Below are 26,431 nucleotides of genomic sequence, written 5' to 3'. Positions count from 1 at the left end.
CGATCGGGGAACGCACAAGAAAGGGGAGAATTTCGGGGTTGCGGCCGCTTTTCGATAGTGCAGCAAAAATAGGACAGGCGCTTCTCTCTTCGATGTTCGTGTTGGCTGGCACGCCGTGGTCATCAAGCACGCAGTAGAAGAAAAGCGCAAGAGAGAGGGCAGCGCGGCTTCAACAAGATGATGCGGCCAGAGACTGAGGGCTTTGTGTGTCTTTCATCTGTTGGGTGCAACTCGGTCTTGTCTCTGGAATTAATTGCTGCTGGCCGTGAGCACCAAGGGCCACCTTGTTTCGCAGAGGCAGTGCAAGCTGCTCTTCATCAAACGGCACTAGCATGGGTCGGCCCAAGCCCCTGTCCGCGAATTGACAGCCTCGCGACCACGGGAGAGCCGCCCAGACCTGTCACTTCACGAATGCTGCTGTCGCAACGGCTATGAGAGGTGTTTGCAGAGAGCCGATGGCTCTCAGAGAGGTGATGGGGCGCTGCGACCGTCACTGGCCATGTTGAGGCGGCTGTTGGATTCCAATGTGAAGAAAGAGCCCTGCAGTTGGAGAAAGGGTCCCCGCCAATCAGCAACGGGACGCGTGCCTGCCGCCCCTGCTACACAGCAAGGGCCTGTGCGCCTTCATTTCGGGAAGGCGCTACCCTCCGACCCTCATCACGCTGCACGCCAATTGCTGCTGATCGGCTCCTTGTACCTCACCACCATGCTCTGGTCCCGGCTTCTCTATGTGTGTCTATATAGCTTTTGATTGTTACTGCTCTTCAGCCGTGGGAATCCAATAACCACCGCAACGGCCACTGGTCCTTGCGTCCAGTCCTCGTGCCCTTCCATCCTGCTGCGTCCTAGTACGACTCAGTTGCCGGCTGACGACCCTTTTCCTGCATGGCTCTTTATTGAGGATGCAGCCACTGAACTAGTCCTCTCAAAAATCTAAACCCGGAGCCTGCGCTCATTGCCAGTCCCTACCCAGATTGAGAGATGACGCCAACAGATGCCATCAACAGATGCCATCAACTGCTGCCTCATGCACCAACCCAGACTCCCAACACCTGATGTAAGTTCAATTGTCACTCCTCTCTTATTATTGCGCCTCATCTCATCCCAGCACACGTTTTCTATGATTGGAAGGGACAGCCTAAAGACAACTTCGCCCACTCTACGTCCTAGGTTATGTCACTCACCTTCGCCGAGCACTCCACACTTGTGTCGCAGTCAGAATTTTGGTTCTTACTCCAACTCTGCCACAACCACAGAACATCAGCCGCTGGCACGCCTCTCCAAACACTATCCATGAACCATCCTCTTTGTCTTTCATTTACTCCGTGCTTGTGTCGGAGCTTTTGCTCCCACATTTTCATCCGTTGCTTTTGTCGTAAACAAGAGCGAGCCTCGACTCGCTTCACCCTTTCATCTTGAACTCAGTTTCTCGACCGCCTCATGTTTCAAGTCTTCGCTTCGAGGAATTTTATCGCCCGCTTTCAGCCGCATGGTCCAGGAAGAGGTCTTCACCTGCACACGAGGACCAAAATGGGATGTGACCGTGATATTAAGGTTACTCGGAATTTCCTGACAGTTACAGGTTCTCGCACTCCTCTGCCCCTTGATCCTCAGGTGAAGACTCATCTACTGTAAGGTTAAGTGGCTGCGGAAATGCTTGACTATTATCGCTCAAGAACAAACCTTGGATGCTACGAAATAATTTCACTGCCACGAAGATGGCGTACAGCTAAGTATGCACTCTCTTACGCATTCAAACGTCTTCTAGTGCATTGCCCCAGCTTATTTTCTTATCAAAGACGAGTCCCATGTCGTCTTCCACCAACAAATGTATTCATAGCAGGATATTCTCACTCTTCCTCTGCGGTGGGCTCTCCCACTAGTTGTCGATCCAATAGCTCTTTCTTGAATTGGAAAACCATTTGCAACTAAGCCGTCCTGTGAGAGAAAGGTGATGTCTTGGCATCGGCCCCTCCCCACATCGACCACATAGCGTCTGCCTTCACCAATGGTCCGTCAAGAATATCTCGTGGCATCGAGAAGGTGTACGTAATCCTGTGCCGTGTGACAGCTATCACGTCCGTTATCTGGCGGACTCCGCGCACCAGCATATGCAGACGAACTGTTCACCGCTTTCTATCAGTAAGCATCCCGGATGCAGTCCACGTCTCTTCAAGTGAACTCGCACCTATCATGGACCGACAAGCTGGCAATTCCGTATGTAAAATACGACACCGAGAACTGGTGTTGTTCTCTTTAGGAGCCTTGTCGCAAAATGGTTTCTACAAAGGAACCTGCAAGGGAATGGCACGATCTCTCGCACATGAGACCACGTACCGCGTCCACGTGTACTAAGCAGACACAACTTCTTACCAGAGCTCTTGTTCTTGGGCCCACAATCCCGAACACCCTAGAAGCAAATCATCTCGCAGGCTTGCGTACATGCGGCCTTTCAGCTAAGGCATGTCCATTGCAGCTAGGCAAATCCTACTCCGCACAAGTCTACCTGAGGATAAGGCCACGAGTATCATCCATCTTCAAACGAAACATCGGGTCTGCATGAATGTTTTGAAACACTATTAATCTAGCGAAAACTAGTTCCCCTTGCTTGGGCCTGCGCTGGAGGTTGCCAATTGCCGCAGTGCCCAAGTTGCCCCCCGAATTCATTCACATTCCTCTAGAAAGTTAGCATCTCTCCCATCGCATACCCAACCACTCGCAAGGTTAAATCAGCGTAATAGTAGGCATGTCCTCTGCTTCCTGGTGCAGGATGATGTCGCCGACGATTATGGCGAGGCACCGAAACATTATGCGCTTTGTCTGAGTGGCTTAAGGGATCTACAGCCGCATGAGCGGCCATCGTCATCGCTCCACACATAGTTTATGCGGTACTTTCCCGATCGTCGAGTGCAGGCTTTCTAGAAGGAAGGCCATGGCAGCTATTAAGGACATGGTCCTAGTGAATATGAAACACGGAGCCGCACAAAGTCCGCCGACAGCATTCTCGAGCCTCACCTCTGCATGGTGAGGTTGTGCGAGGCATGGAAGAACAGTATCAGGTAAACCATCAAACCACTGTATTATTTCCACGGCATTTTTATATTTTTGGGAATCATGCTGATGATTTGTGCTTCGATGAGATTAGCTGACTATCATCACAGGATTCTTGCAGGAGCCCACCAGTAGCAAGCCGCTCAATACAGTAATCCTCAGATCACATCATCATCATCATCAGCAGCAGCAGCAGCAGCAGCAGCATCAACACAACAACACGCCTTCGCTCGCGACGCATACGCAATCTCAAACATCTATCCAGTACAAAGGTATCGGAATTCTCATTCGCACTCTTCCAAATCCGACAAGACAACGGCTGTTGTCCTCCGGTGAATTCTGCGGTACGTTTTAGAGCACGGCATCCTATAAGCTAGCCGAAAAGGCGAAGACCTTCCTTCTCAGTCACAGTCATAACGTTGATATGATAATTTACTTCGCAAGCAATCCTGCACCTCCTACGTCGCGTGTGGCACAGAAATGGCTTCGATCCTTCCGAATCTTATTTTGGTGCCATAGGGTTACCTGGAGGGCTGCATGTGGCGTAAGGATCCTGCTGAGCCGTTTCTCATTACCGGTGAAGTAGGCTGGGCGCGAAGCGTGGGGCTTGTAGAGTTTGGAGAGGGCTATTATGTGCTGGCTTGTATTTTGGGAGCGGACGGGAACTATCGATGCCGGGTTATGTGCGATGGTGCAATGTTCCACGGGCTGTCCCGAGGCAACATGGAATGACGATACAGCTTGCTTCTGGTAGCTGTCTATTTGTTAGTTTTCAAGAGACATGACATTGGAAACTCATAGGTCTAGAGTCGCGAAAGCATGTAAGCGTTCAGGTAAGCCCTCGCGCCTTTCATGATATGCTCTTCACCCGTCACATGAACTGCCGTCCTCTGTGCCAGATAAGTTGGACGATCGCCTACTTGTTTGCAAAATCTGGACGCTTTACTATATACTAGTGCATATCCTGCAACATGATGAGTGTAATCGGAGCCTCCTCAGCCCGTTGCCAAATCGAAGGCATCAGTCATCGCGATACCCTTTTCATTCCTATTCAGAGACCCTAGCTGCATTCCAAGCCATGTGCGAACATGCAGTAGCTTCGCTCAGCTCTCTCTCACACGAGCGATCCACAGGCCATGGCCCACCTCTCTCTCGTGTAGTATTTTCCAGGAATCTTCCCCTTTTGAACCATTATCCACTCCCCACATTTCATTGATACCAGTCACGCTTTTGTGGGCTCACACCTTGGTAGCGGACTTGGCTTTCAGCCCTACTTATCCGGGATACTCCGAAGCGTGTTTCAATATCACGAGTTTTGGCCCCGGAATGAGGTCTGACCATGTTGCAACCATCCGATGCTCGATGGCTGCACGTCTAGTGCACAGTTATGTCGCTAGAAGATATTTTGAGAGTATATTACACCTTGAAGAATGGGATTATTGGGTGATGTGGACTCAGTTGCTTGGTGAAGTCTTGTCGTCTTAGAGGGTAATACGAAACCCTTCTTTGGGAAAGGGTAAGTAAATCATCCATGCCTCTTCAGAGTAATCTTGCCAAAAGTCTCTCCATGTCTAGTGTTTTTGCTATTATCTCCTCAATTGGCTTTGAACTGTGGATTGAGGGATATTAATTAGTGCACCTAGGTTCAGGTTAGGGGAATCAAGAGTCTTAGAATCGCACGTTCTCCGCGAGTGATCAAGAGTGTTAGCGTTAGGAGGGTCGAAAGGGTGAAGAAGTGCTCCCGTGCCACATCTACAAGGTTGACTACGCTCTTAGGTGAAGTATCAACCAGAAGTTGATAAAGCGCATGTATTCTACCGCAGAATATACTCTTATTATTGCGGATTTAGGGGGTATATGAGGTTTGACAGGATTATTCATTTACTAATCTCTTCGCAAAAGGTTCTCGACCACGTGAAGCCTCAGGGATTTTGTGAGACATACTGGGGCAGAGAGGAAATCGCACATGAGAACACAGAAGCCCCTAATCCTTTTCTGACGCTAGCGCCTAGTCTAGCATTCTTACCTCCACTTCAGTAGGATGAACAGAACGCTGGTTCGCTCAAGTTACGCCTGATGAATTTGCATCTATCGTGCTGTCAGACTCGCTCCTATTGTCTAAATGTCTTTTCTCTATCATCCTGCAGCGCTCGTCTTCTTCGAGTACGATGTCCCTTCACCCTTTTGCGGCACAGCCCCTGTCAAATCTATGCAAGAGGACACAGCGTTGACCTTTTCCAGTCGAAACCCGAACAACAGCCTCATCCGCAAAGAGACGGACTTGAGAGGGCTGGGATGGTGAGCAGTGCTTCCGTGGCGGCAGAATGGGATCATCCTTTCACCCGCCCTGCAGGAGAGAGACAGCACTTCGAAACTGTATTGGTACAAGGTACTGGATCCCTAGAAGTCGACATCGAGAGTAGTTTTTATCATGCAATGTGGTTCCACAGTTCGAAGACACAGTTAGTTTGGGATTCCTAGATCGACTACTACTTCGCCAAATTTTGGGCTGGTCGCACGCGAGGCTGCACATTGGATCCAAGTGTAGCTGCCTCGAGAACAGCACCCTAGGATTGGGCTGAAAGGACTCTATTCCGCAACTTTAACCGCCTCTCCTTGTCAGGTGCTTGATCTCCAAGGCTTGTGCACCATTTTTCTCGAATGAACATGTCACTCGAACCCATCCGAAGGCATGGTGCATCCTAATTGCCTTTTTTTGTAGACGGCATTACGAGCCCCTCTTCTCGCTATAGCTCAGGTGCCTGGGTGTGTATTAAAAAAAGCCATTCTATACTACGTTTAGAGCTAAGAACAGCACAGCTGGAAGGCTTGCGCATGAATTGAAACAGGAAGGTGGCAAACCGCTGCATGTTGCACCGCCTGCGCCACCAAGCCTTGCAAGGTACGGTTTTCAGACCTCATAACGGGGGATGAACCGGCCGGAAAATATGCAAAAGAAACCTCTTGCACAAGTATGTAGAGCACTAACCTCAAGGCTTTGCGCATGAATTGAAACGGGAAGGTAGTAAACCGCTGCATGTTGCACCGCCCGCGCCACCAAGCTTTGCAAAGTACTGTCTCCAGGCCTCATAGCGTGGAATGAGTTGGTCAGGAAATATATAAAAGGCTCCTCTTGCATAAGTACGTAGAAGAGCTAACCTCGAGGCCCCGTACATTAGAATTGGCCTAACATTATCCTTCACCATTCAACACCCACAGTAATATTCTCAACCCACAGAGCCTCATGCCACCCAAACTCAACCGGGACGCAATGCCCTTACCGCAATCACCGGCCGAACGGGATAGAACTAGCAGGTTGCCCTCTCCTACGCCCTCGAATCAATCAGGACGTAGCGAAGCATCGATCAGATCTCGTCTACCTCTTGATTCTAGAGCCCCGCAAACTCAATCGGCATCTAAGTCTAGAGCGATTTCAACACCTCGTAACAAGGTTACCTGCGCGTCCCTGTCTACCCCATCTTCGGTCCGGTCAGAGTTGAGTGAAACATCCTCCAGACCTCCATCACGGCGCTCGGCAAGAATAGCAGAACTCAGTACAGGCTCCAAAACCGTGTTCATATCGGATGCTACTCGAATTATCCCTTTCAAGATTCAGAGCGCACCAACTGTATCTCAGACACCCTCCCTACCGCGTAAGCCCCGCCAGAGCTTAGACACTGGGGCCAGTCTGTCCCTATTCAATTCCGTCGGTCGCCATAAGCGGTCGGTTTCTGATACGCAGTATGACCGTCGTGGGGAAGTCACCCATGACGGTGTCTATCAAGATGGAGATGGAGATATATATGAAGAGGAAGATCAAGAGGAAGATCAAGAGGAAGATCAAGAGGAAGATCAAGAGGAAGATCAAGAGGAAGATCAAGAGGAAGATCAAGGGGAGGATCAAGAGGAGGATCAAGAAGAGGATCAAGATCAAGATCAAGATCAAGAGAAAGGTCAAGAGAAAGATAGTGAAAGTGGAGATAAAGACGAGCTCAACTGGGTACCACGAAGCTCGAAAACTGCACGCCAAATTGATGACAGTTTACGTTATAAAATTCGGGAAAAATGCAACAGTAATAAAGAAGGAGTCATCTATCTCTTCAGATTTAAAAGCAACAAACACCCCGCACTCTTGAAGATTGGGCGGACGACAACGTCCAGTAGCGCTCGGAAGATGGCGATCGAAAAAAAGTGCGGAATCCATCTCGAATATGTCTGGGATTCCGGACAAGTCGGACGTTCTGCGAACCATTCCCGGCTTGAGCAGATCATTCACGCTGACCTCTACAATCAATGTCGGCCATACGAGTGTAGGGCGTGTAAGAAGCAGAACAAAATAGACCCACAAACACATGAGGAATTGTTTGAGATTCCGGAAGATCGGGCGAAACAGACGGTCGAACGATGGGTGAATTTTATGAAGTTACATCCGTACCACAAAAATGGACAACTGAAATCCATCTGGAAACGCCATGTCACTAACACGGAACTAAATCTCCAGGGCGAGGATGTCCAAGACCATGGCGCGCGATCGAAACGTTGGACATCGTTTATCGACGACCCTCCGAAGCCCCTCCCGCCTCTAGAACACTTTTGTGAATGGATAGAGACCCTTGAAATCTGTGTATTTTTGTGGAAATTTTCCTGGCAAGCTGCTCTTGTCTTCACGTGGTTTCTAAACTATGCGGTATCCTATCACTATTTTACTTTGGCGGGTCTTGTATTTTCTTTTATATGCTCTACCTTCAGCGTTGCCCGCACGTACGAAGGCACGAAGGGAAGGTCGGGCATTACTACCTGATGCGAGAGTATGCTATAGGTGTTCTAGGTCCGTTACGCTTCTTTGCATTCTGAGTCTATCCTATACTCTGCTCTCTTCTTGGCAGTTTGCAGTTGAGTACCACCTAGCGTCGTTCTATTCGGAGCAAAAATTCTCCGGAAGGAATTTGTCTTGCTTCTTGACACCTAATATCTAAAACCTAGATCGATGTAGGTACGAAGAGAAAGTAATACCCTTCTTAACTTTGTGTGTAACTATACCTGGACTTTCTATGCTAGTGGAAGTTAAGACTAGTGCAGCATGAAGTGAAAGGTACAAAATGTCGGCGTAGAAACTTCCTTGTTAGCTGATTACTCCTTCTCTACCAAACAGTTTCACCGAGTAGTACAGGAAGTAAATAAATAAAGCTGCTTGCTCTAGCATATGAATTTATTGCATCTTGCATATGGAGATCCTGCCTGTATATACCATTCACATACTGGTGCAGCTGCGTTGAATCATACTTTTATGTTAAAAGACCTAATTTACCCTTTCACGATAATGAGTTATGAGAGAAGTAGTGTATGGCGGACTGAGTCGCCCTGGCTTTGGATCCCGCAATTACAACGCCAGTGGAAAGACTAAAACTTACCCAATTAGTGTATTTACCAATGGCCGAGCCCTGGCCTTGACTAGATTTGTACTAGATGCTATTGGTGTTAGAAAGGGTCTTGCGTATGAAGGAGTTATTCCCTCTACATGGCTCGACCTTGCTGATTAGCCTGGTCCACCCACGCCTGTCCCAGAGCAACTCTGGCGAACGCTTGTTGCGGATCGTGGGCCCCATGGGAAAAGCTATCCACCAGCTTATTTTCTATTAGCATGCAAGTAGATGTTTGAGCATCGCAGTAAACGTGGTGGTCTGAATATCAAAGAGATCTTCACATCTGGTCCTTGTCCTTCTATCGCGACAGAGTTCATTCGACGAGTGTAGTCCGTAATTTGGGGCCGTCAGATAATGCTGATAGAAGGAAGAAGGGTCTCGAAGAAACTACTAGGCTTTGTCCCAGAAGATGCAGGAGAAGGGGACTTGACCTGTATTCTGTACGGATGTAGTGTCCCTGTTGTACTTCGCCCGATAAAGACTTCTCCCATAAAACCCCGCATAGGGATCGCTACAACACCACTTGATGGTGACTCATTGATTCATATCCCTAATGCTGCGCCGCCCCATGGCACCACCTAAATTCACAGGAGAAGCCCGACCACACACGACTGAGCACCCTGACCAATCTCAAATGAAACAGCCGGAGCAGTTAGGATTGGAATCAAAAGAAGGTCTGGCAGTACCCGAAGAGCTACCCAGTCTGAAGCACGCATCTGCACGTGTTCGACGAGCCACCAATAGAGAGAATCCCGAAATAAAACCGCCGAACTTGACTATGTCACTCGAGAGTCAATATCAGTGCAAGTTAATAGGCGAATGCTACACTCATAGTATGATGGATAGCGAAGCATTTAAGCATCAGCAAGAACACGGGAACAGGTTGAGGCTGTTTAGCTTGTCATAGTATCACTCGCAAGTACATCGAATTAGGACATAGTAGATTACTACGTTAATATACGGCCTATTAGTGCCGGGTCAGTAACCAACGTCCCAGAAACATCTGCTTGCTTTCTCCATTTGCTCCTAGAGTTACACTCTGTCTTTGTGACCAAGAGTGTTTGTTCCATACATTTCCTACCACGACACACTTCGTCACTAACAGTTTCTTCAACGCCGAATTTGAACAAACTGCTTTTTAACTCCATCTAGGTAGCTATTGTTGCCAATTTCTAGTAGGTGACAGGGAGATGGCTATCTTCCCTACATTTCGAGCCATCGTATATCTTGTTGCTACCACATAGATGATTCACAAACCACTTCTAGGTGAAAAGGTGATGCAAGGCTAATTCTCATCCTTGAAGAAAAGGAACATTGTTAGACGTAAATATGGCGCACAATTCAAATGCAACACTGGGAAAAAGCCAGGCACTACCTCGTTCCCTTACCCTCTACCCTCTAACTCTCTTGGAAAATCGCGAAGACATGCTCACCCAGCCGCATGCGATGTGTGAAAGAAGAATGAAAAATACATAGCTATTCCTTAGAACCAAGAATGTGACTAACCATGAGACTACGCAAGATATTTGCCACGAAAAATCCCACGAAAACTGCCATATCGGATGGTTATGCACCACTTCTAGCCAAAAAAGACAATGATCGAGTCTCGAAGGTGGAAGAAGGATCAAACTCCAGTGTTTCCACCGACGGCTATGATCCACTTCTGAGCTAGGTAGTGTCCTTTGGCCAAGGCGGTACTGCCAAATAGCTTTCAGTTTCCCGGTTCGAGTATATGGATATTGTTTCATGAACCCGACCCATCTTTCCACAGTCTGCTTTGCCAACTCTTCAGATACTTCAAACCATTCTCTGTGCTCTGTATTGCAGACATTGCATTCATATCGTCGGCGCAGGTGTATCAGATCTCCTTGAGCAAGCTGCTCAGCTCTAAAATAGTTCACTAAACGGCTGGAACTGTGTACAAGCTCTACACTGAGTCTGCATCTCTGTTCAAGCGTTCTTCGGCGGTTAGTGAAGTTATCCGTTGCCCCGATTTTAAGGAGATGGGGTCGATTGGGGTCGCGGGCGATGTACACCGTGCCCATGCTTTGGTTATAATTGAGATCTTTAGTTATTCTGTTTCGAAGTTCATCGTGGACATGCTGGGGAGTAAAGCTTGTTCGCTGATTTGGAGTTGATATTGCGGCTTGTGTTATGGCGTTTAATGTTCTCGTGTTATTGGCATTTATTGCTCCGGCGTTGGCCTGGGAGGTTCCAGTCTGCATTGTGCCGAACTCATTGAGTACTGGTGTCTCAGTTTCCGAAGTATGGCTGGTCTGAACTCGGGACGTCTGCTGAGGCCTTTGCCTGGCTCTTCGGGCGGGGCTTCCGTAACTTAGGCTTATCCTACTCCTAGTCCGATCGTAGCGCGGATCAGATATCCCCCGTCTCTGCGTTTGGGGTCTGGAGCCTAAAGGGGTCAGGGAAGAATGACTGGCAAGACTAGTATTCTGAGCGTGTGAATCTCTCCGATTTTCTGGGAGTAACTGTCTTTCGCTTTGAGCGCTTGAGAATCGTGGTCTCTGACGAGCAAAAGGCGGAGCAGTATGGTTCCTGGAGAAATCTCGCAGAGGCATTCCCGCACTTCTCGTATGTACATGTGAGGTCATCGGGAATAGGGAGACACCACCTAGTATCTCAGCGGGGTCTGATATAACTGAAGGTGTTGGAGATGGGAATCGACCTGGAAGTGCTCTCTGGTCTCGCAAAGTGACTGGAGGGATTGTTGACATATTGTCGAATTGTCCTCAAGACTCGACTACCGTTCTTGATATAAATGTGCTCAATCATGATAAAAAAATCCACAATGGCCCATAGCGCGATAGAAAATCCTACTATTATGGAATAGTGCTTTTATTTAAATGCTAGATGGGTGTGCCAAGTGAGGCTGAGGAACATAAGGCGGTGCTGCAGGGGGAGGTCCTACGCCGCACGCAACAGTCCGCTCACCCTCTTTATCAACCAGCTTAGCCCCATTTAATCTCACAAATTGAGCAATGTCAAACGCGCGAAATAGTTAGCGCCCTGAGAGTGAAGAACCTGACTGGCTGATGATGGAAATCAGAAACTCGGTCGTCAACGCAAACCATTCGGGTTTCTTTTCTTAGTAAAGACTGCATAGCACATTCATGCGTTTTCAACCCCCGAGCAGAATTTGGGGGCGAAGCATAACTGTCACTAAAACCACTGAAATATAGACACGGTCTTGAGGAGTCTACCGACACTGAACTTCTTCGGCGACCACTTGCAACTTAGATGATAGATGGTATGGAATCAGCTAAGTTACTTATTTCACAGGCTATCGTGAATAGACTAGAGCATAAGAACAATTTGATCACGCGGATGCGAGAAGCGCCCTTCATTCATGACATGGATTCCCAGTTTCATATGAAGTGTGACGCAGCGTGCAGATTCGCGCCGCGCAGTGTGAAGAGAAGAGGACTGGGTCCCAAAGCCTAGGAGATTTTATTCGTCCGGTGGGTATATTCATGATTGCTGTGCAAATATTCTAGCAATTTTCAATGAGCCTCACGACTTGGTTCCTTATAAAAGGAAAAGGGGGGATCTTAAGCAAGGCTCATGCCTCGATTCCGAGAATACGGATTTGCATCTCTTTGGACGAAATCATGGCCTGAGTTGACTCCTTGTTGAGGCCCATGTTTTGAGTGATACGCATTCTCAGATTCGCTTCTAGGTGGGCGACATGGTACAGAAAACTTGATGGGAATAGGGAAAGCAAAAGAGAGAAGGGAATAATCCTGAACAAGAAGAGATGGTGGGCGTGGAGATACAATCGACATGATGTTTGTATATATTGTCTATGTGTTGCAAGGACGTGGGTTTTGCATCTACGGGTCGCTACCAAAAGGGCTTGGCGCAGTTCCCCGGCAGTTCCCACCCGGAAACACACCGACACTGGCACAGCCCAGGCAGTCACATTCTGCTCGTTGAGGGCTGATACTTACAAGAACCCGATTTTGCGCTTCTTAATGATCGTTAGTTCTGAACAAGAAGTCCAGCGCTTGGGGTTCTGGTGGAAAGAAGTGCTGTCAAAATAACTTGATTGGACGCCACTCTCGATCGCGAAGCCACTTCATGGCGTCAACTCAAATTCCACTGTCCTCAAGTTCGTGGGGAGGTTCTCAAACGATACTTTCGGGGTCTCAGTGCCACCCAATCTGGGTATTTAATCTCATGCTACAGCTAGGCAGATGTGGCAGCTAACACATTGCATAGGATATCACAACGGCTCGCTTCTCACCATGTTTTCTTCCAGTGATATCAGCAATACCAGCTTCCTTAGCAGGGCTTGTTCTCTTGACGTATATCTTACGATTATTCGACACCTATCGACCTCAATGGACCAAACCTTTCATTACAGAGACGAAAGAGAGCTTGGATGACCTTCCTCCAGTCTCAATTCAGCGCTCGTTATGTGCAACTTATGGCCTGCTTTTCGTCGCATTGGTTGGATTGTCATTGCAGGCTATCACTATTTTCCTCCCGACTCAGCAGCTCATAGCCGTTTATCCCTCAATCGCTTGGGTATGTGGCGTTGTCTTACGACTCAATCCTCACTCTCTAACGGATCTGTTAGGGTGTCATCATTGCTATGCTACTAGTGGAACGTCCGAGGACCGCTCCATTATCACTTTTGATAATATTTATTGGACTCTTGCTAACACAGTTGATTGTACTTTCACATACCAATAAGTCTCTCACCGCCGAGGACATTCCACTGATCCTGGCACCAGTTGCAGCTCTTTGCGGTGTGTTCATCATTCTGAATATGCCTCTGCGAGACCCAATCTTGTCACATGATGAAATCAGTCCGCCATATAGCACCCCAACATCGAAGCTGCGAACTCCTGAAGATAACTTGACACCTTGGCAGTATATGAGTGTTTCCTGGATGGTTCCGCTGATCCATAACGGGGTTAAGAGGAAGCTTGATGACGAAGATGTATGGGATCTTGGATATGACTATAAGCATGGAAGGCTTCACAACGCCTTTCGGGAACTTCGAGGTTCAGTCACCAACCGTCTTCTTCAAGCCAACGGAATAGATCTGATACGCTCGACGTCGCTAGCGCTGATTGAACTATCCGCAAGTAAGTAACACTTATTTTGCTGACTGGGAAATTATGCTAATAAATATCAGCCCTGTTAACACCGGTATTACTTCAACGTCTCCTTGCATCAATGAAGGACCCTGAATCCCCCCGCAGTGCTACAATCACATATGCATGCATCTCTCTAACCCTTCGTCTCACTTCAACCCAGTGTGGAGTATTTAAGCTTTGGTATAGTAGGAGAGCATACGAACGATCCAGGGGGGAGATGATTACAATGCTCTACGAGAAAACCTTGAATAGAAAAATTCTTGGTGCTAAACAGAATCCAAAGAGCAAGGATCCCTCCAATGGAACTATGAACGGGAACTCCAACGAAGATGCTAACGGAGATGCTAACGGAGATTCTAATGGGGACATAAACGCTAACGGGTCCGTAAAGCAAAGCAAAGGATGGCAGAGCTTCCCTCGCGCTTTTGCTCTGAAGGTGTACGGGCTCATACGTTTACCGTTCTCGAAGAAACCGAAGACACAATCAGAAGAAACAAAAGAAGGCGCATCGATGGGGAAAATTCTTAATTTAATGCGGTATGTCTTACCAGTTTCCAACATTTAAAATCGAACTAAAATATTCCTTTCCAGGAACGATGTCTACGAAGTTTCGCAGAGATTTTGGGACTTTCCAGATATTATTACTAAGCCGGGTGGAGCAATACTTGCTACTCTCCTCATCTGGAGAATGCTCGGCTGGGCGTGTCTGCTAGGTGTACTTGCACTCGTTGTTACTCAAACCCTCAACATTGTAATTGCGCGGTATCAGGTTTACTTCGAGAAGAAACGCAGGACTGCAACCGACACGAAGCTTCAAAGAACCACCCAATTCATCGAATCTATTCGCCATCTCCGCTGGTATGGTTGGCAAGAATCATGGCTGAAGGGCATTCTGGAAGCCCGACAAACAGAACTCAATTTTCGAATCATCCAAATATTCTTCTCGACAACCCTTGCTTTTATAATCCGGTTTGGCGCTGTTCTATTTCCTGCTGTTGCGTTTTATGCATTCACCGAGCTTGCTGGAAAGCAACTGCACGTAGATCTCATCTTCCCGGCCATCGATCTTTTCAACTTGCTGGAATCCTATTTGCGGGCTCTGCCGCAACTCATCACTGTAATGCTCAATGCATATGTTGCGATGGGTAGAATCGAAGATTTCATGAATGAACCAGATAAGGAACAAACTGAGGTAGTCCCAGCGGGCACCGAAAATCTTCATCTAGAGAAAGCCTCTTTCGCTTGGCCCGGCGTCCCGAAAAATGTTCTCGAGAACATCACGCTGTCTTTTCCAAGCGGATTGACGGTTATCTACGGGGAAGTTGCTGCTGGTAAAACTGCCTTGCTACAGGCTTTCCTCGGAGAGATGGATAAGACTAAAGGGGAGCTCATCCGTCCTGACGAATTGATCGGATACTGTGCTCAAACTCCGTGGCTCCAGAGCATGAGCATTCGTGACAACATCTTGTTCTCTTACCCCTACGAGGAGGTACGATACAAGCAAGTACTTGACGCTTGTGCCTTGGTCCCCGATATGGCGAATTTCAAACATGGAGACCTCTCCAATATAGGCGAAAATGGTATTGGGCTATCTGGTGGCCAGAAAGCGCGAGTAGCCTTGGCACGGGCTGTTTATAGCAACGCCATGGTACTTTTCCTTGACGATCCTTTGTCGGCTCTTGATCACCAGACCGCAGAATATATTGTCCACAAGCTCTTTACCGGACCACTAGTAGAAGGAAGAACTGTCGTACTTGTTACGCATCGTACCGAGCTATGTCATGGGCTTGCAAAGCAGTGGGTGGAACTAGACAACGGGAGAGCGACGATCCATGAGCCGGCCGAAGGGGATAGCAACGGTCTTAAGAAAGTGCACACCAACGAATCAATCGACCCCGAAGAGGTGAGGAAACAGGAGGAAGAACAAGCTGCAGCAATTCCAGATAAGTTCATTGAAGATGAGCACCGAGCAGAAGGAGGTGTCAAGCTCCGAGTCTACTGGCGGTACATAAAAGCCGGTACTCTCCGATGGTGGTTCATCTCGATCTTTGTCATGGCATTCTTTCGCTTCCTCGACGTCCTCCAGACCTGGTTCATCAAAGCCTGGGGCGAGGGTTACGACAATGGCAACACCAAAGGCATATTCGACTTTCTTCCCCCCCCGGCTGATAATGTCCACCCTTGGCTGTTAGGTTTCTTCATGTTTGCTGTGGGCACCGCAATTCTGCTCTGGTGGACTAACCTCATCATGTTTGGAGTTGGGTACCATGCTGCTAAATCAATCTTTAAAGAGGCTATTGGGCGTGTTGCTCACGCAACTTTCCGCTACTATGATACGACCCCTGTTGGCCGGTTGATGAATAGGCTGACATCGGACATGAACACCATCGACGGAGGGTTGAGTACAATGTTCACCATTTTCGCGTGGCACATAATCGGATGGGCTTCATGTGTAATCGTCATCCTATCCGCTACGCCAGCATTCCTAGCTTTTGGAACATTACTAATGATGGGCTTCGTCTACACATTCTACCACTTCCTTCCAACGTCACAAAGCCTGCGGCGTCTCGAAATGGTCTCGCTGAGCCCGCTGATGTCCAATTTCGGCGCCTTGGTCGAAGGTCTGACAACCGTCCGTGCCTTCTGCGCGCAAACCCGCTTCCAAGCCAACGTCATAAAAGTCGTCGACAATTTTCAGAAAAATGATCACTTCTACTGGTCACTGCAAGCCTGGCTCACATATCGCTTCGGTGCCATGTCTGCTAGCTCGACACTCGTGATGACACTGATCGCAGTCTACATGGACATATCCCCAGGCCTGACCGCCTTCGTGCTCATCACTGCTTCGCGATTCGTCCAGTACACAGACACTATGTGTCGAGTCTATGGTGTACTCGAAATGGATTTCACGTCCGTAGAGCGAGTCGTCGAACTCCTCGACCTCGAAACCGAAACCCCTGGTGTCGTTGACCCACCAGCCTGGTGGCCATCGTTCACAGGCGATATCGTCTTCGAAGACGTCACAGTCCGATACGCTCCTACCCACGACCCAGCGCTGCAAAACATCTCCCTGCGCATCCCCGCTGGCAGCAACACGGCTGTGATCGGACGCACCGGGTCCGGGAAATCTACGCTTGCGCTCTCGCTGCTTGCCACCATTGTCGCGGAATCCGGCAGAATCCTCATCGACGGTGTAGATATTGCAACAGTAAACCGCCAAGCTCTACGTAGCCGCGTAACGTTTCTAGCGCAGGAACCTGTGCTCTTCCCTGGCAGCATGCGCAAGAACCTCGACCCGCTTGACGAATACTCCGATGCCGCGTGCGAATCCGTGCTCCACAAGATCGCGGGCAACCACTCGTGGACGCTGTCCACGAACGTTGAAGGAGGTGGAAAAGGCTTGTCCCAAGGTCAACGACAGCTAGTTGGTCTCGCGCGAGCCATGCTACGGCGCTCTCCTGTCTTGATTATGGATGAGGCGACAGCGAGTATTGATTTTGAAACGGCACAGAAGATTCAAGGGATTTTGAGAGAGGAGATGAGGGAAAGTACAGTGATCACGATTGCGCATCGGATTGAGGCGGTTAAGAATGCGGACTTTTGTGTTGTTTTGGGAAAGGGGAAAGTGGTTAAGAGTGGGCGGGCTAGTGATATGTTGAGGGAGGGGAGTGAATTTACGAGGATGTTGGCGTAGAAGGTTGGAAGTCAAGGTGGAGGGATGTATAGAGGTACAAATGGTAGGGAGACTGTGTTGTTGATTTCTGGACCTTAGCTCATTTTGGGATTCTGTGCCTGTGTATGCTAGGTCTTCTCTAGAGAAAAAAGAGCTTGGTGGCATAATTGAGACTCGTCTGCTGTTGGAGCAGAATGAATATTTGAACGCAAATCATGTATATTGCCATTTCCTATGCTAGTCTAGCCATGGAGATGCAGATGCCAGTAGGGAAAGACTTGTGAATATACGAATACTGTCCATTTGCGCACATGTATCAAAACACATAAATAGTCAAAGCAGTACCACCAAGCACAAACCTCTCCCTCTTTACTCGAAAATAGTAGGTTTCAGCTCGAAAACTAAAACCACACTCCTAGCGAGTCCCGGGAAGGTCAGAACTTAAACCATAACCCAAAGCGGCATCGGCATCGGACTGCAGATGCTCGAACGACGGCGACCGGACCTCATCTTCGTGTCCTTGAGCCCAATGTATGCTTCACGCCTCGCCGGATTACCCACTGTAACAGACCACGTGTGGAGTCCGTAGTACATCCCAATGTGATGTACCAACCACCTACCAAAGCTACCTCCTTGGTCACCTTCTGGTGTGTCAAAGAGCATTATCTCGCGTCTGGCCTCGTCACTCGACCTCGGCGACCTCTGATCGTTCATCTGGCCATTCCGTCCCACGAAGACAATCTCATCGTCCGAAGAATCTGGATCAACAGGCAATCCCTCGTCTTTGGCCTTCCGTTCATTCTCCTCCCAGCGCGATACGAAGGCTCGGACTTCGGATTCGAGATCCATTAGCAGGCCTTTGGCGCCGCGGGAGCGCTTGAGCTTCTCACGGAGCTCTCGAGGGACGACGCCTGGAGTAGTCGGGTTGGTGGCGACCGGATGGGCCGCGGACTTGGCTTTGGCGGCTGCGGCGGTCTTGCGTTCAAGGTTGCGGGCAGCGAGACCGGCGTCCCAGAGGGGAGCGAGGTAATAAGGGACATGGTGCACGGGATGCGTGGGGTGGATCTCCCAGTCCTTCGGCGAAGGGGGCTCAACGTAGGGGTTGCTGAGGAGGCGATCTGCAGGACAAAACTGTCAACGAAGGCGAAATATTACACTCTCGATGCGTCAGTACTGCGATCGCAGATGACGGTTAAAGATAACGCCGGGATCACATACCATTCTCCCACCTCTGCCTGCGCCTGCTGCCCTCCTTACCTCTCAACAAAGCTTCACGCCTCTTCAAGCTGTCCCGTCGCACCGGCTCCTTGCGGCGATAGTAGCTCGAGCTTACGCCCTCTTTCGTGGCTGTGGTCACGGAGGTTGGACGCGGGGCAGGACGCTCATCAAGGGGAATCTGAAGCGAGACGGTCGCCCCTTGGACCTCGCCCGGGGACGAGATGGTCACAGAGCTCAGAGCAGCCGTCGCTTGCTCGGTCCAGACTTCGATGTCGATGGGCTGTGGATTAGAAGCGGGCTGGGAACTCTGCAGAGCCCCGCTCAGGGCGGGGTGGATAGCCATGTCCAGGGATGAAGGACTGGAAGGATGAGAAGAGAGAGGTCCTATTCAGCAAGTGCTGTTTACTCGTGATACTATGCAAATAGAATCAAACAGAATCAAGAGGGGAGAACAAGTGCACCTGATTGTTGAGTTTGTTGATGGATGAAGGAGCACTGATAAAATGGCGATAGCAATGAGCCAGTCATCACCTTTGAGCTTCCAGCCAATCACAGGCGCAACATGTGCACAATGATATAATACAGTGAGAGTCATACTTCGGCCGTTCGCGATATTTGCCCTGCCATCTCGTGTTGTTGAAATTACAGAAGAGCAAGCTGAGCGTCATATCATGAGATGCTGCAGGTGAAGGCAGTGTCGTCGTGGAGGAGGTCCTAGCCCTGAGAACAGCTTAACGACGATGGATGTTCGCAGCGATTGCTTGTGACTTATATTGCTACACAATGCGTCCGATGCAGGCTCATTCAACAAGGTTCCATCAAACGCGCGTATCCTATATACCATACATCTCGTATATATCCTGCCCGATCTAACTCCAGTCCGACCCAAGCCAAAAAAAACTTTCATTCAACTCTGCATGCTTCTGCCTACTTGAACTTCGCGAATGCTAGTTCGTAAGCTAATCCCAAGGTCAACCGAGCATGCTGCAGCATGTGGTCGAAACTAAGATACTCAATTTTGTCCTCTGTAGTATGGATCTTGTTGTCGGAATACTTGAAGTCACTCTCAATAACAAACGCAGACGGGTATCCAGCTTTGGAAGCACTGGCGTGATCGGAGCACGCATATCCACACTTGGTCAGAATATATGGGATCTCGCAGTACTCCGTAATAACCTCCTTGATGAACTCGGTCAGGTTAGGATCGACGTAGTCGGTGATGACTCCGACAGATTCGGGTTCTCCCGCATCAATGGTCTTCTGGACGTAACCTGTCATGTCCTGCTGCAGCATAGCTTTGACATCCCTGCCATCCCTCTCGTATGACTGGAAAATGGCCTGTGAGCCGAGCAAGCCACCTTCTTCCGCGGAATACCAGTGGAATTCCACCGTGTTTTCTGCCCTGCCCTTGATGATGTCCTCGGACGTGAGAAGAACCCTCAGAGCTTCCAAGATCGTAACAGTCCCACTACCATCATCGTCCGCACCCGGGGCGGCAAGTATTGACGGCAGGAAGAGATTGATGCTGTCCTGATGTGCACCAATCACAACCGTCTTCTTGCTCTTCCCTGGTATGGTGGCGATGATCGAGCTCTGACCCCACGGGTGGGTAAAGGGTTTCACATATGCGCCATGTTCCAGGGCCCCAGCCTCTTCCAGCGTGTTGTTGACTTGGCCAAGTAACCATGCAGAAGACTGAGCCCCGTATTGCGATTTGTAGTATCGGGTGTGGAAGGAAGTGAACTTCTCCAAGTGTTTCCGCATGTTCTTTTTCTGAAGCTTCTTGAGCATCGGCGCAACAGCCTCATTATGCGCGGTTTTGGAAGGGAAGGCGACGCTTTTAATTCCGAGCCCGCGGTTTAGTGCGCCTAGATGGGGAGTATCTGTAACGTCGAAGAAGTTGATGCCTTTCTGGGTGACGTTAGCAGCAGGCTCGACCGTAAGGACTGATTTGGGAGGTAATTAGAGCTTCCGGAGCTCGAATATATATGGACGTACCCGACGCAACTCCCATTTCTGATCTTCGGTAACGTACCGTGTCTCTCCGGGAGACAGCTCAATCAGGTACTCATCCTGCGGAATGATGCCGACGTTTGGTTGCTGGTCCTGTAGGACGATTTGAGGGTCTTTAGGGTGGGTAACAGCTCCTGCGAGCGCTGCAGCACATAGCGAAAGTAGCAAAGAAGATTTCATTTTCAATAGTATTTTTTTTGCCTAGGGAAGCTGTGAGGAACGTTGGCTGGCTGTGTTCGAGGCTGGCGGGTTGGCTTGGTGATCATATCGATAAGTAGATGCTAGGCCAAATTAGGAAGAGCGTCTCTCCTTGATTGTACCCACCTTTATCAGCTAGCTCAGCCGGGGTGATGAGAAACGCACAAACCACCATGCATCGTGCTACTCCAAACAGAGTATAGCCTAGGGTCAAGCAGTTTCTTACCACTGGAGCAAGCGTTTCTCTTATTAGCTGTCTAAGGGACTTTTGTGATTTTCTCTATAAATTAGCCTATTTTAAGAGTAGAATAACAGAATTAGATTTACAATATCTTTACTACTATATATCTAAATAGGCTTAGAATTTAACATAATGTAAAGATAAGCTGTAGCTATAAAATAGTATCTTGCCTGTGCCGTTACAGTTTAGAGGTATAGTAGTAGAGCTATAATAATCCTTATTTAAGCTAGTGCATGGTGGAGGAGGTTTGTAATAACTATATTACCTAAAAGTTCACAAAAGTCTCTTAGACAGCTGGACAGAGAATGCGTTTTTAAGCCCCTGATTGGCTGGCCTTATCGTTAAAGAAGCTAGTAGGGGTCCCCTCCTAGTTGCAGGGTCCTCAGGGGATCCGAGCTTCTCTGCACAGTCGGCTGAGCACCTGAGATAAACCCACCTCCAAGATTGAAAGTCAGGCTCTCAGGATACATTCACAACCGTACTCAAATTCTAGCTGCTATGGATTTCTAGTGAACGCAATGTATCCCTCCCTTTACACGTATTTACACAAGCCCCCCAGACCTCTCGCCGCGTCTAAATTCCCGGCTAGCTGCCTCCCATTCAGGCAACTTCATTCGGATGAAGATCGCCCATCACCCACAGTGCCACTACTCCTTGGTGAGATAGGAGTTGGGGGAGTTGAAAGAAGGGTCCCATCTGAGCTCGATGCATGTCGTTTTGAGCGGCTTAGTGAGGATCCGCTTCCCCGTTCACGCTTTCTCCTCAGTGACACCGGTGACATCAATGAACCATCTGGCTGCTCTTTCCCAATGTTGCCCATACCGCTCATACGCTGAAACCTGTACCCAGCACTGATAGCCGCCACAACACCACGAAAGCTACGGGAAGGTCGTCTCGTAGTCTCCATCTTGACCCAATCAATTTGGCGAATAGGGACTTTCGATTTTCTGCAAGCGTGGGGAAGATGTTCAGCAAGACTTTCGATCTGCTTTTTAGTCAGGTCGTTCGCTGTGAGAGAGAGCCGGAGCGATAGAGAGGATCGCTCGGGGTCGCCACCCTGGAATGATCTTTCCCTTTCTTGCGTTGGCTTAGGATCTAAAGGAGCTAGGTTGACGTTGCGTTTGTACCGGCGAAGACGGTCCCAGATTAAGGCAGGCGACCTCGTTCTTTTCATATTTATCTTTTCCACTAGCTTTGTCACTGGAAAGCATTCCTTCTTATACTCGTCTAGTAACTCTTCCAATGAGTCGATCAATGCGGTGGTGAATGAATTCTTTCCAGGTTCATTCGTTGGGCTTTCTACGGCAGAAGCAGCTAACAGCTGGTAGGTTCTGAACTCTTCAGCTCTATTCTTAAGCGCAGCGCTACTGGCAAAGCAGCAGTCCAGGATCGAAAGCACATCACCGACAGCGTCCTCCTTGAGCGGAGCCTCAGCCTTGTCCCAGAATGCTGTTGGAATGTAGGCACCCTTTCTTTGCTCGGCATTATGTGTTCTATGACATTGTTAGTTTCAGACTTTCCCAAGTCAAGTCGCTAAAGGTCTCCTTCGTGTGACTCACGCTGACAGTTCCAATCGAGATTCGTCATGATCCACTATCACCTGTCCATGACCAGTATAGTAGATGATCAAAAGATTGTTGGGTCCGTCATGTTTGCGAATGTGTTGCAGAATCTCCAATTTCAAATCGACTTGGGGGTTCCTGGAATTCTCTAGCCGAGCAATGTCACATTGATAATTGAATTTTGTTTCCAGTATCCCTTGCAATCTTGCGATCTAAAAAAGCCATGTAAGTCAGGCCCACATTTCATTCATTTCTTAATCACTTACTTCCTGATCATGACCCTCCTTGAATTCATCTATGCCTTCATGCCAGCGAATTATCAAAACTGCCACTTTGAGATACCCATTGGGGATATTCAGATATTCATTCGCTTTGCTCTGGAACCAAGTTTGTCTTTCTGATTCACGCTGCAGTGACCTCTTTGCCTCTTCGTCCTCGGGCTGAAACATGGGCTTATCCTGGAGCTCGACAGCTGCATTTTGCCTGGGCGAACCAGTCGGAGTAGGGTTTGGATGAGAATGTGCCGAGGTGGGAGTGGTGGGGCGCCCAGTTGGCTGTCGTTGTGCTGCCATGCTGTGAAATTTGGACAAGGCTGAGGTTTTCAAGGGCGGTCCACAACGGCCTCTATGCTTGCTTTATCAACTCCCATCACAATGTCTGCGCAACCACAAACTGTGGAACTGAAGGACCACATAGAGGCTGTGTCGACAAGGCAGAGTTACACTATGTTCCTCGAGTTGAAGAAAGGTGAACGGCTTATTGCTTGCCTTACTACCTAGTTGTCGGTTCATCGCACTTACCTGCGGTGGACCGATGAGGTGTTCTTGGCGAAACGCCTGCTGGATGGCTTCCAACCAAATTTCGTTTCGACCCTCCTACTCAACTTACTGGCGGTCTTCCCTGCTGATAGCAATGAGCGGCTCAAAATTGAAGCTCTGGGTGACTGGTCATGCCCGTCCCAAGGCGCTCTTGGAAATTGTCTCTCACTACACCATTTAATTTAGCCCTCCCTAGTGAATCCTAGCCTCAGGCTCAGGCTCACACGCTCTGCCTTACCACTCCGATTGACATTCTTCGTTTAAACGAGAAGCGACGATTATTTGCGTAGCAGCAGATCAGAACCGAATTAAGCCTTCCTTTGCGAAAGTTCTCACCATGTCAGATCAGGTAAGGCGACACCAATCAAGGAAAGCCTCACAACTCCACAATAAAGCTTCACACTGACCGGTGTCTTGGCATATTCTGTAGGGATTCATCGAACGAAATAAGTCGGGGGTTGTTGTAAATCCCTTTGCAAATGCGGTACTCCAGCCTTGTCCTAGGGAATGACTCCAAAGCGAGCAAGACTAATTGCTTTCTGTAGAGAACACCCAGTTTTGAGGAGGGCGATGAAGTCATGGTGATGGTGGTAGAAGCAACCAGTGATGGCAAGACCCGAAAATTTTACAAGAAGTTTACTGTTCGAGCTTGCCAGACCATTCGCGGCCACTGGCATTACCAGCTAGATGATCTCACCGGAAAGGCGCACGAAGGAGGCAAATGGTTTTCCGAGACGGAATTGAAATGATCGGATTCTATGCGCTGGGGAGTGTGCCTTAGGTCTTTTAGCCTTCCACTCCCCGCCCTAGTGGCCCGGAAGCCTCACAGTAGATACCAAACTGATGGCTTAAAGGACCGATATCCCGCATCTAACCCTTCTGTAATCACTACTGCAGTGCTTTTTTTTTTTAAGTCAATCCAATCTCATAATGACGAGTCCCTGTTCTCCTCCTGAATGCCAACTGTCGGCGATTCCGGAGAAGCCACAGTCCAAAAGTTCTCAAGGGTCGGGTGACGCTATCATTAACATTGACAGCCGTGCCACGACTGCTGTTAATACGACTAATTCCTACCGTACATACTCCGCCACATCCTTCATGTCTGCCTCGCACTGAGACTCGTTCCAGATTCTAGCGTGTCTCTGTCACATGCAAAGAGCGAAATCAAAGAAACAATCACCGTACCGCGTAAGTCGAGCCAATGAAGCCATATCAACCTCAAATCGGCACTAACAATGGCAAAGTGCAGGATTACCCAAGCGGTTATCCCCGTCAAGCTGCCTTTCAATCTAGCGAGCCGAGCTTCTCGATATACCGCTGCTTTAATTATCTTCACTCCCGTGTTCTTCTAGAACTCCAAGATCAACTACGGGTTCTGGAAAGCGACCTTACGGACCTAGACAATCTCGATCTTGAAAATGGCCAAGAGAAGAGATTGAAATCCCGTGCATATGATCTCCGACAAGCTAAAAAGGAAAAGATCGAGAGTGAACGCGCGGGGCTTATAGCCACAATACGAGATAAACTTGTTAATTATGGTTTGTCACTAATAATCTCATTCTTTAGCCCCAAACAGCCACTGACATGAATGTAGATGAGATACTTGTAAAGGCCAGAGAACTCAATACCTTCCAGCGGCCCTCTAAGCGGGATTACGGAAGCTTCCGAACCTGGTTCTGGAACGAGAAGCCGTTAAGTTATGAGCTTGAGGAGCAGTTCATCAAGCGCAAGGAAGACTTGGTCACACTAAGGCATGGACGAGAGTGGGCCGGATTCGACGGGCTCATTGAGGAGTTGATCCGCAAGTTGCATTGTCCTTTGACCCAAGTATGGAATCACCAATTACATCCGTCATGATTGCAAGAAATAAGAAACAGCAATTAACCCTTGTTCTAGAAAATATTTACCACACCTGAACTCCGCGCCAAAACGAACAACAAGTACATCCACTACTACTCCTCATCACGTATTGAGAAGCTTGTTGGACTCATCATCACCTTCATCATATTCGTCCTTCTCATTCTCCCAGTAGTCGCTATGTACAGGCTTACAAGCATTACCTATCGTAACACGATCTTCGATGCCATTGGCATCCTAGTGGTGTTCACGCTTCTGTTCTCGGCGGCAATGTCATTGCTTACGAGGGCCAAGCGACACGAGCTGTTTGCCGCTTCAGCGGCATATTGCGCTGTCCTAGTCGTGTTCATCAGCAACTTCGGCTCCCAAGCTCCCGTAGGTTAACCCGGATGAAGTTCTGATTCACTCTTGTGTTATTGATTGGTAATTCCGTTTCATTATTTAAAGCTCTTTCGGTATCTTTTCATATGTACTCCCAACTTATTGATTTTGAAAAACATATTCAAACCCCGTTGCCTCCAAAAGGCCTTTTCCGAGAACGCCACGCATTCTATTCTTCCTTCGAAGTTAAGTTTCCACCACAACTAGCACTTTAAATGTCTTCTTTTGCTAGATCTTTACTTTTTGTAATTGGTGACGAGTTTTTCTTGTCCTTCATAATGTATATTGCTCTCTGCATATATTTAAACAAGCTTGGAGTCTATAATACAGACCATGTTTACTTGAACCTATCGAGACTTTAATGTGACTGGAGGAGAATGTAGCATGTCTTGGAAATGGTGGAGTCGCATTTTGAAGCTAGGTTGGGATTGGTTGGATTATCAGTGGCATTCACTGGCGGCGTTTTAGCACCAACTGTAACTTTACCTCAGATCGACAGGCCGAACATCTGGACGCAACAAACTTGATCTTTGGTATCTGCTCCTCCTCCTTTACAAATCGAAATGGGTAAATCAGGATTTAACCAGGGGGGCCAATAGCACGTAGTGAGAAAGGGTGTCCCTAAGCCGCCACTGCGGGGATATACGTTTGGGGGCTGCTACGCAGCAATTCTTCCTAACACAAGGCTGAGCGGAAGGTCCCCTGAATCACTGAAGCCTTCCTAGCGTCCCGTATCTCCTCCATTTTCCCTAGTGAAAGATATATTTCAAATACCAGCTTATTGAGGGCCGCAGGCACAGACCGCCGTGCACTTTGAAATGCATTCTTGAAGTGTTGTTTAACTTCCTTAAATCCGCTGCGAGACGATCTAAG

General features: G+C 48.6%; 9 protein-coding genes across 9 annotated transcripts; 4 read left to right on the top strand and 5 right to left on the bottom strand.

The window, feature by feature from the left end:
- Nucleotides 1–180: 180 nt before the first annotated feature.
- Nucleotides 181–5,091, top strand: BDR25DRAFT_349946 (uncharacterized protein; the record flags this gene model as incomplete). The annotated part of the gene is made up of 33 exons (XM_033694615.1): nucleotides 181–300; nucleotides 332–714; nucleotides 769–822; nucleotides 850–919; nucleotides 995–1,069; nucleotides 1,109–1,163; nucleotides 1,195–1,331; nucleotides 1,385–1,537; nucleotides 1,577–1,614; nucleotides 1,677–1,723; nucleotides 1,769–1,866; nucleotides 1,899–1,951; nucleotides 1,994–2,062; nucleotides 2,109–2,333; nucleotides 2,377–2,438; nucleotides 2,477–2,553; nucleotides 2,599–2,649; nucleotides 2,682–2,723; nucleotides 2,770–2,861; nucleotides 2,914–2,987; nucleotides 3,040–3,077; nucleotides 3,146–3,202; nucleotides 3,236–3,395; nucleotides 3,429–3,628; nucleotides 3,665–3,801; nucleotides 3,878–3,973; nucleotides 4,042–4,131; nucleotides 4,185–4,392; nucleotides 4,430–4,494; nucleotides 4,523–4,567; nucleotides 4,597–4,662; nucleotides 4,724–4,778; nucleotides 4,828–5,091. The coding sequence occupies 33 exons, from the start codon at nucleotides 181–183 to the stop codon at nucleotides 5,089–5,091; spliced, it is 3,456 nt and encodes a 1,151-aa protein (XP_033552501.1).
- Nucleotides 5,092–5,113: 22 nt separating this feature from the next.
- Nucleotides 5,114–5,973, bottom strand: BDR25DRAFT_349945 (uncharacterized protein; the record flags this gene model as incomplete). The annotated part of the gene is made up of 6 exons (XM_033694614.1): nucleotides 5,114–5,225; nucleotides 5,273–5,359; nucleotides 5,394–5,618; nucleotides 5,653–5,724; nucleotides 5,784–5,804; nucleotides 5,870–5,973. The coding sequence occupies 6 exons, from the start codon at nucleotides 5,971–5,973 to the stop codon at nucleotides 5,114–5,116; spliced, it is 621 nt and encodes a 206-aa protein (XP_033552500.1).
- Nucleotides 5,974–6,295: 322 nt separating this feature from the next.
- On the top strand, nucleotides 6,296–7,852 carry BDR25DRAFT_339708 (uncharacterized protein; the record flags this gene model as incomplete). Its single annotated transcript, XM_033693427.1, has 1 exon — nucleotides 6,296–7,852. The coding sequence occupies one exon, from the start codon at nucleotides 6,296–6,298 to the stop codon at nucleotides 7,850–7,852; it is 1,557 nt and encodes a 518-aa protein (XP_033552499.1).
- An 835-nt stretch (nucleotides 7,853–8,687) lies between these two features.
- BDR25DRAFT_349943 (uncharacterized protein) lies at nucleotides 8,688–11,563 on the bottom strand (the record flags this gene model as incomplete). The annotated part of the gene is made up of 13 exons (XM_033694613.1): nucleotides 8,688–8,749; nucleotides 8,783–8,861; nucleotides 8,901–8,985; nucleotides 9,063–9,250; nucleotides 9,301–9,371; nucleotides 9,436–9,622; nucleotides 9,659–9,736; nucleotides 9,788–9,827; nucleotides 9,870–11,187; nucleotides 11,234–11,308; nucleotides 11,371–11,381; nucleotides 11,408–11,455; nucleotides 11,514–11,563. 13 exons carry the CDS (start codon nucleotides 11,561–11,563, stop codon nucleotides 8,688–8,690), a joined length of 2,292 nt encoding a protein of 763 aa, XP_033552498.1.
- An 875-nt stretch (nucleotides 11,564–12,438) lies between these two features.
- BDR25DRAFT_278228 (ABC bile acid transporter-like protein) lies at nucleotides 12,439–17,291 on the top strand (the record flags this gene model as incomplete). The annotated part of the gene is made up of 5 exons (XM_033687669.1): nucleotides 12,439–12,656; nucleotides 12,711–13,019; nucleotides 13,072–13,585; nucleotides 13,636–14,134; nucleotides 14,189–17,291. Exons 1-5 carry the CDS (start codon nucleotides 12,570–12,572, stop codon nucleotides 17,289–17,291), a joined length of 4,512 nt encoding a protein of 1,503 aa, XP_033552497.1. The 5' UTR covers nucleotides 12,439–12,569.
- A 186-nt stretch (nucleotides 17,292–17,477) lies between these two features.
- On the bottom strand, nucleotides 17,478–18,965 carry BDR25DRAFT_300677 (uncharacterized protein). Its single transcript, XM_033689421.1, has 2 exons — nucleotides 18,489–18,965; nucleotides 17,478–18,388 (listed from the first exon to the last, which is right to left on the bottom strand). The coding sequence occupies exons 1-2, from the start codon at nucleotides 18,829–18,831 to the stop codon at nucleotides 17,712–17,714; spliced, it is 1,020 nt and encodes a 339-aa protein (XP_033552496.1). The 5' UTR covers nucleotides 18,832–18,965; the 3' UTR covers nucleotides 17,478–17,711.
- Nucleotides 18,966–19,275: 310 nt separating this feature from the next.
- Nucleotides 19,276–20,722, bottom strand: BDR25DRAFT_253099 (Zn-dependent exopeptidase). The gene is made up of 2 exons (XM_033686218.1): nucleotides 20,487–20,722; nucleotides 19,276–20,399 (listed from the first exon to the last, which is right to left on the bottom strand). Exons 1-2 carry the CDS (start codon nucleotides 20,679–20,681, stop codon nucleotides 19,416–19,418), a joined length of 1,179 nt encoding a protein of 392 aa, XP_033552495.1. The 5' UTR covers nucleotides 20,682–20,722; the 3' UTR covers nucleotides 19,276–19,415.
- A 401-nt stretch (nucleotides 20,723–21,123) lies between these two features.
- Nucleotides 21,124–23,247, bottom strand: BDR25DRAFT_253097 (uncharacterized protein). Its single transcript, XM_033686217.1, has 3 exons — nucleotides 22,769–23,247; nucleotides 22,500–22,714; nucleotides 21,124–22,433 (listed from the first exon to the last, which is right to left on the bottom strand). Exons 1-3 carry the CDS (start codon nucleotides 23,072–23,074, stop codon nucleotides 21,551–21,553), a joined length of 1,404 nt encoding a protein of 467 aa, XP_033552494.1. The 5' UTR covers nucleotides 23,075–23,247; the 3' UTR covers nucleotides 21,124–21,550.
- Nucleotides 23,248–24,199: 952 nt separating this feature from the next.
- BDR25DRAFT_253094 (uncharacterized protein) lies at nucleotides 24,200–25,902 on the top strand. The gene is made up of 5 exons (XM_033686216.1): nucleotides 24,200–24,395; nucleotides 24,449–24,508; nucleotides 24,565–24,858; nucleotides 24,915–25,147; nucleotides 25,217–25,902. Exons 1-5 carry the CDS (start codon nucleotides 24,251–24,253, stop codon nucleotides 25,559–25,561), a joined length of 1,077 nt encoding a protein of 358 aa, XP_033552493.1. The 5' UTR covers nucleotides 24,200–24,250; the 3' UTR covers nucleotides 25,562–25,902.
- Nucleotides 25,903–26,431: the final 529 nt, after the last annotated feature.

Source organism: Lindgomyces ingoldianus, assembly GCF_010093535.1.
Source record: "Lindgomyces ingoldianus strain ATCC 200398 unplaced genomic scaffold BDR25scaffold_4, whole genome shotgun sequence".
Classification (NCBI taxonomy): domain Eukaryota; kingdom Fungi; phylum Ascomycota; class Dothideomycetes; order Pleosporales; family Lindgomycetaceae; genus Lindgomyces; species Lindgomyces ingoldianus.
This window is presented reverse-complemented; position numbering and strand designations above follow the sequence as displayed.

Bases quoted from the DNA above. Each gene is read 5' to 3' on its own strand.
- BDR25DRAFT_300677 (XM_033689421.1), bottom strand. From the start codon at position 18,831: ATGGCTATCCACCCCGCCCTGAGCGGGGCTCTGCAGAGTTCCCAGCCC. The intron at 18,389-18,488 runs GTATGTGATCCC...TTTGTCCTGCAG, and splicing joins CAGGCAGAGGTGGGAGAATG to ATCGCCTCCTCAGCAACCCC.
- BDR25DRAFT_253099 (XM_033686218.1), bottom strand. From the start codon at position 20,681: ATGAAATCTTCTTTGCTACTTTCGCTATGTGCTGCAGCGCTCGCAGGA. The intron at 20,400-20,486 runs GTACGTCCATAT...AACGTCACCCAG, and splicing joins AGAAATGGGAGTTGCGTCGG to AAAGGCATCAACTTCTTCGA.
- BDR25DRAFT_253097 (XM_033686217.1), bottom strand. From the start codon at position 23,074: ATGGCAGCACAACGACAGCCAACTGGGCGCCCCACCACTCCCACCTCG. The intron at 22,715-22,768 runs GTAAGTGATTAA...TGGCTTTTTTAG, and splicing joins AGGAGGGTCATGATCAGGAA to ATCGCAAGATTGCAAGGGAT. The intron at 22,434-22,499 runs GTGAGTCACACG...ACAATGTCATAG, and splicing joins TCTCGATTGGAACTGTCAGC to AACACATAATGCCGAGCAAA.
- BDR25DRAFT_253094 (XM_033686216.1), top strand. From the start codon at position 24,251: ATGACGAGTCCCTGTTCTCCTCCTGAATGCCAACTGTCGGCGATTCCG. The intron at 24,396-24,448 runs GTACATACTCCG...GACTCGTTCCAG, and splicing joins TAATACGACTAATTCCTACC to ATTCTAGCGTGTCTCTGTCA. The intron at 25,148-25,216 runs GTATGGAATCAC...CCCTTGTTCTAG, and splicing joins TGCATTGTCCTTTGACCCAA to AAAATATTTACCACACCTGA.